Source organism: Arachis hypogaea, chromosome 17, assembly GCF_003086295.3.
Source record: "Arachis hypogaea cultivar Tifrunner chromosome 17, arahy.Tifrunner.gnm2.J5K5, whole genome shotgun sequence".
Taxonomy (NCBI): domain Eukaryota; kingdom Viridiplantae; phylum Streptophyta; class Magnoliopsida; order Fabales; family Fabaceae; genus Arachis; species Arachis hypogaea.
The window spans coordinates 114,958,098-114,964,637 of record NC_092052.1 but is presented as its reverse complement, the minus strand read 5'-3'; the positions used below and the strand labels follow the sequence as shown (position 1 = coordinate 114,964,637).

At 36.0% G+C, this 6,540-nt stretch overlaps 1 protein-coding gene across 1 annotated transcript; it reads left to right on the top strand.

The window, feature by feature from the left end:
* Positions 1-3,174: 3,174 nt before the first annotated feature.
* Positions 3,175-6,198, top strand: LOC112763698 (protein FAR1-RELATED SEQUENCE 5-like). Its single transcript, XM_025809301.1, has 6 exons — positions 3,175-3,297; positions 3,711-3,755; positions 3,876-4,112; positions 4,285-4,613; positions 4,698-5,098; positions 5,393-6,198. The coding sequence occupies exons 1-6, from the start codon at positions 3,175-3,177 to the stop codon at positions 6,196-6,198; spliced, it is 1,941 nt and encodes a 646-aa protein (XP_025665086.1).
* The last annotated feature ends 342 nt before the right edge of the window (positions 6,199-6,540 follow it).

The following is a 6,540-nucleotide window of genomic DNA, read 5'->3' as shown; positions in this document are numbered from 1 at the left end:
GCTAAAAGTTAGGATGTTACACTTAACGTATCGTGTAACTGGTTCACTAGATCCAACTTCCAATGGAATAGTTCTCGCTTCCATTGAAAGTTCTATATCCACTCTAACTCATCCAAAAACCCACAATCACATATCATTGATCCTTTTTGGTTTGAAATTGAGAAGAGTCTTGGAAAATAATCTTTCAATGAACCTCCAAGAAGCCAGACATCCTCCCAGAAACGAGTTCCTCTCCCATTACCGACCTCCATAGAAAACCCAATAATCATCTTCTGTCTAACTTCTTGATTCGTGAACTGTAACTAACAGATATCCCTCCACGCCCCTCCCCTGAACAGGTAATTCCTAGGTGGACAGAGGCACTTTTGGATTCAGGTTATTATAGGAGCACACCACCTTCTTTCACAATGGACACTCCTCTTTTGAAAAGCGCAACCACCACTTAAATAGGAGAGTTGTGTTGCGAATTAAAGCATCCCCAACTCCTAGCCCACCTAACTTTCTAGAAGCCTGCACCACTTCCCACTTAATCAAAACCATACAATTTCTCCCATCATCCTTACTCCATAGAGATCTTCTCTGCAGAGAAATCAGCTTCTCTACAACAACCTTAGGCATTTATATAAGTTCAAATAATAAACCGGAAGGCTATTCAACACAGATTTGATAAGCTCCAACTTATTGGCTTTATTGAGAACCTTGCCTTTCCGGAGGCTAAACTTTTCCTCCAATTTATCTATTATTGGCTTCCAAGTCTTAACCAACCTCGGATTTGCTTCTAACGAGATACCCAGATATTTAACTGGAAGGGTGGCTTCCTTACAACCCAACACACTACACATACGTTGTATCCGCTGCTCGTCACAATTAATAGGAATCAAGCAAGATTTATCAAAATTAATACTTAAATCTGATATCAACTCAAAGCAACAAAGCAGCCTCCTGTAATTCTTGATGGTCTCTTTCTCGGGAGGACAGAACAAAATAGTATCATCTGCAAACTGAAGATGCGGCAACTCAATATGATCTATCCCAACCAACAATGGAGATATGCGACCATTTCTAACAGCCTCTCCAATCATCCTATGTAGGATACCAACAACAAGTACGAACAAAAATGGAAACAGAAGATCACCTTTTCGCATGCCCTTTCCATTTTAAATGGCTTAGAAGGCGAGCCGTTTATCAACATTGACACAAAACACGTACTGACACACTCCATAACACAACTCCTCCATCTTCTTCCAAATCTCATATTTTGCAACACAAAGTCCATAAAATTCCACTTGACTCTATCATATACTTTTTGGAAATCTAACTTTATTATTGCCGCTTCCTTCTTCCTTAGTTTGATCCACTGAACAGTTTTGCACGCAATAAAGGCTTCGTCATGAATCTTTCAATCCTTGACAAAAGTACTCCGTGTCTCGCTCACTAGCCTTAGTAAAAATTATGGTTACAATTTAAATCATTAAATTCATAAAATCTAATTATAGGTGTTAAGTAAGTTGATGAGGACCGAATTATTATTATTTTCTCTTTAAAATTTTCAAGATGTAATGTCTTTTTTAAAATTTGAGATATCTTTTAATTATCAAATTGAATTCTTTGGATTTTCTGTACTCTTGAATGCGATTTTTGATAGTGAGTCCAGAAAAATAATTCAAAACAACATTATTAGTAAAAAACGGAATTAGATTTTAACAGTAATAGTATGTCAACATTATTGAGTTTTTAAATTAAAAATTAATATTTTATTTACAATAAAAATAAAAGTTAAAAAAGTCAAATTCTTCATTATATTATTATTGCCAATGACTCCGTGAAGAGAATTAAGAGAAAAGATATTTGATGATTATCGAAATTGATTTAGAAAAGATTTTACGGTAAACTTTTTTGGGAATATATACGTAAATGTCTTAAATGAATTAATTTTTTTTCTCTAAAATTACATTTATTCTTATTATAGAAATGCATTATTTTCTCATCCTTTCAAGTTTTTTTTTTTTTTTGTTTGGCATGGTTAAAAACAAGAATTTTAAAATTGAGATGTTATGGTTAGATATCAGAATTGGTCAGAATAAAAATAACATAAATTAAATTTATTGATGAAAAATAGATGGAACTAAATTAGATAATTTAGACAATAAAAATAGTATGATCAAATAAAAACTTGTAATTTTTTAAAATAATGAATTTATAATATTCACCTGTATATTATGAAAATTACATTTAAAAGATTACATACATAAGAAATTTTATTATTATTTTTTTAGTTTTCAATCACTAATTTTTATGCAAAAATCTACCATACAATATCGAATGCGTTAACCACTTATATATAGTTTGTTAGTTGTAGTAATAAGAGAAAATCTCAAGTAATTTAATTTTATTAAATTAAATGACATATTGATAATGGAAAAGTATAGATTGCTAAGATATCAATCTACCAATTGTTACCAACAATAATTAAAATTAATTAAATATAATTTTTTTATATCAATTAGAAATTTAGTGGGGTCCATTATATAGCATTTTGAAAGAATAAGGAGTGGTAATGTAGCATGAGCCATCTCCCATCAATTACGAAGACTACGGTGCAACCCATCATGCAACCCTAATCCTCTTTCTCCTCGCTGGCCGTGTCTCATTCATGGAAATTTTTCAGTCACTAGGACGCCGCTATTATCGTTTGATGGTGACTGCGCTTTTTCCCGGATCCCACTGTGTGGGACCACCAGTCCCGTAGAAGAGAACTACGACATGAGTGTATGAAGGTGTCACGCAACCCTCTTCTCCTCAACTATTTCCGGTAATCTCTCCGTCCTGAAATTTTTCACGTCACCAGGAGTCTGCAATCACCGTTCGATTTGTGACATAGCCTCTTCCACGCGAACCGATTTTGTGACACCGCGATTTCCGTGAGAGATAAAGTCATCATACACACTGTTATCGCACCCTACCATAGGTGTTGTCGTTGTCATAGATGCACATTGAGCCATAGCGTTCCACCTATATTGAGCCATAGCCTTCCACCACCATAGGATCAAGGTGAACAGCCCTCACAGATCATCGTCAACATGAACATCCACTCTTATTGACAAATAATTTTTAAAATCCATATGAGTAAGGTGTATGTGCTTCCGTTGAAGGCGAGTGGACCACATTACATCGATGGATCAATCAATTTATGAAGAAGCATCGTACGACACTGCATATGATGTGAGTGATCATTCTAATTTCATTGATGTTAATGTCCCGTCTCTGAGTGTAGAAGACATACAACGTGTGGACAAGGTAATTTGTGTGTTAGTAGTATATTTGGTTATGTTTATTTGCAATCTATTTTTTATTTTATTGTTTAGTTATTAACAGTGATAAACTTTGTTGGAAGGATTGTGATTTTATTTGTTTAATTAGAATTGGTGTGGATATTCTTTCTTTCAATTATGCTAGAATGATGCTACATTTTCTACTTTTGATGTAGTTTATTATTCTTTTTGTTCACCATGTTGAATTGATGTTTGCAACTTTGATTAATTTTTGTTTTATAGATATGAAAATGGATAGTGTTGTTTTATATTAGTTTAGTTTTGGTTGTTTATTAGTTGGTGTTATCAATGGATAAGTGGTTGTTGGAAGAGTTTTTATGAGTGTCGAACGGTGGATGGTTATCTTTTTTGGTGTATGTCCTCGGTTATCGATTTCAGGAAAAAGAATCTGTAGACGTTATTCAATTAGAGGATGATGCTACGGTAGTAATCATGAGGTGTGAAATATGTTTTATTCTGGTCACAAAATTAGTGAGATATTGGAAATTAATTAGTTGAGTATTTTTTTGTGTTGAATGATATTTTTTCTAAATAGATTTGCAGTTGTCCGATCACACTGGAATTCCAATAGAGAAAATTCCGTACGTAGGATTGAGATTTGTTTTGTTGCAGCAGACACAAGAGTTCTATTCTAATTATACAAAGAAAGTTTGGTTCGTGACTAGGATTAGAAATACCAACTTTGACAAGAACAAGAAGGAATCAAGGATACCCATCAACCAATTGATACACTACAGTCGTGAAGGTTATCAGGAGTCTCGAGTGAAGGCAGCAACTCGGGTAAAGAGAATAACAATAGCCAGATGCAAAGCAAGGATGTATGTGATGCTTGATAGGAAGAAGGATAATTGGATGGTGTCAAAATTAGAATTGAAGCATACCCACTGCCAAGCAAGCTATGCATGACACTGAGTACAGGGAACTGACCATGCATTCAAAGTATGTGATTCAGGACAACGATGAGGCTAGCATACAGCCCAACAAGACTTATCTCGCACTGGCGAACGAGATTGGTGACTCGTCGAAGTTGGGTTACTCAGAAAAGGATGTGACAAACTACATTACGAGCAATCTGCGTTGTGCTGACGAAAACGCAGATGTGAATGAAATGATTAGCTATTCCATGCAAATGAAAGATATCAATCCGAATTTCTTTTATGCAGTTGATGTGGACAAAGCTAACAAGTTTAAGAGTGCGCTCTGGATAGATGCAAGATGCAAGGCGTTCTATGAATATTATGGAGATGTGGTATCGTTTGATACAACATACAGAAGAAACAAGTATATTTGTGTTTCTGTCTCTATTGAAAGGGTTAATGTTTTCGTACTATCGTGATTTATTAATTTTGGCTGAATTTATTATAGGCACGGACTTCTGTTTTCATCTTTTGTTGGTGTCAACCATCATGGCAAGTCCACTCTGCTCGGATGTGCTTTGCTGGAAAACGAGGAAATTCATAGCTTTGAGTGGATTTTTAAGCAATGGTTGAAGTGCATGGGAACTCCCCCAAAGGCCATCATCATGGACCAGTGCAAATCCATGTTTGGTGCTATTAGAAATGTCCTTCTAGATACTTGCCACCGATGGTGCATATGGCTCATAATGAAGAAGATACTGCATAAGCTTGGAGGATATGCTCGATACAGAGAAATAGATATTAGAATGCATGGCACAGTTTGGAATGCCCGGTCTGTGAAATCTTTCGAGAAGGATTGGTGTGCATTCATTGTTGAGTTTAACTTAGAGCAAAATAGATGGCTATCAGGTTTGTTCTGTATTATTCTCCTTTGTTCTTTTTGGATAGTAGGTTTATTATGCAGGTTCTGTTTTAATTATACTCGAATTTAGGTCTTGTTGTCATAAGATGATTTATAACCTATTTTGATACTTTTATGGGATATCTCTGTTTGAAAGGTCGATGTCTACTTGGTTCACTAAGTCTGTAGTTGTGTGTTGTGATATAGCTAATTGTTCATGATGGTGATTATTGCTTTGTTTTCATTTGGTTTTGTAGACCTTTATAATGATCGTTGAATATGGGTTCCAATCTATTTTCAAGGTGAATTTTGGGCTGGTAATAGAAGTACCCAACGGAGTGAAAGTATGCACGCCTTTTTCGGTGGTTACTTGCATTACAAGAGTGGACTGGTTCAGTTCATGCATGAGTATGACAACATGCTTGGGAACAAGGAGCCGAAGGAGTCGAAGGATGATGCTGTAGACTCTAAAGGAGTTGTCCCCTGTTCATCGAGCTCTACAATTGAAAGACAATTTCAGCGTGAGTACACAACCTTTAAGTTTAGGGAAGTACAACAGGAATTCAAGAAAAAAGGAGATTGTTTAGTCTGTGGTGTGACTCAAGATGGCGATTTATTTTGTGTGACCGTGAATGAGAAATACCTACTATATGGGGAGCCTAGGTCCTGGACGAACAGTGTCAAGTTTGACCCAGCGACACACAAGATTCGGTGCGAGTACAACATGTTTGAATCAAGATGTATTCTTTTTTGTGATTGTCTTGCTGTGTTCTTTTATTACGGAGTAGACAGAGTACCATCTTGCTATGTGCTCCTTCGATGGAGCAAGAATGTACAACACAAACACACTTTCATCAAGAGCAGCCATGACGAAAAGCAATCCGATGAAAGCCACAACTTATTTAGAGGACTGTGTTCACACTTCTTTAATGTTGCCCAGGATTTCGTGACATGTGAAAAAGAAGCGGTCATGTTATATTCGAGTCTTGATGAGTTAAGGGCCAAGCTGTTTGATTATCGCTCGAACTTAGGACCTAGAAGTGTTCCAACTACACAGAACAGCATGGTGATACAGTGTGACCCCGCTCTTGGTTCATCTGACATTTGAGGTCCTTCAAAGGTCGCAACGAAGGGTCGGCCAAGATTGAAGAGGCTTTTATCTGAACTGGACACCTGCATCAAGAAATCTATGCAAAGAAAGAAGAAGAATCCACCTCCGGTATGTGTTTACCATTTCATTAGTTTCGAACCACTTGTTAACATAACTTGATGGATAAAGTTGAAACTGTTATTCACTTTTTTTTGTGCATTTTTTATTTTGTTTTTTTTTTAGAAAAATGAAGAAGCAATCAATCCAACTACAATGATGGTTTCTGCTATGAGAGCGAATGAATCACAGGAACATGGCGGGTTCTTGTCTTTGTTAAACTCATTTTGACACAATTAGAAG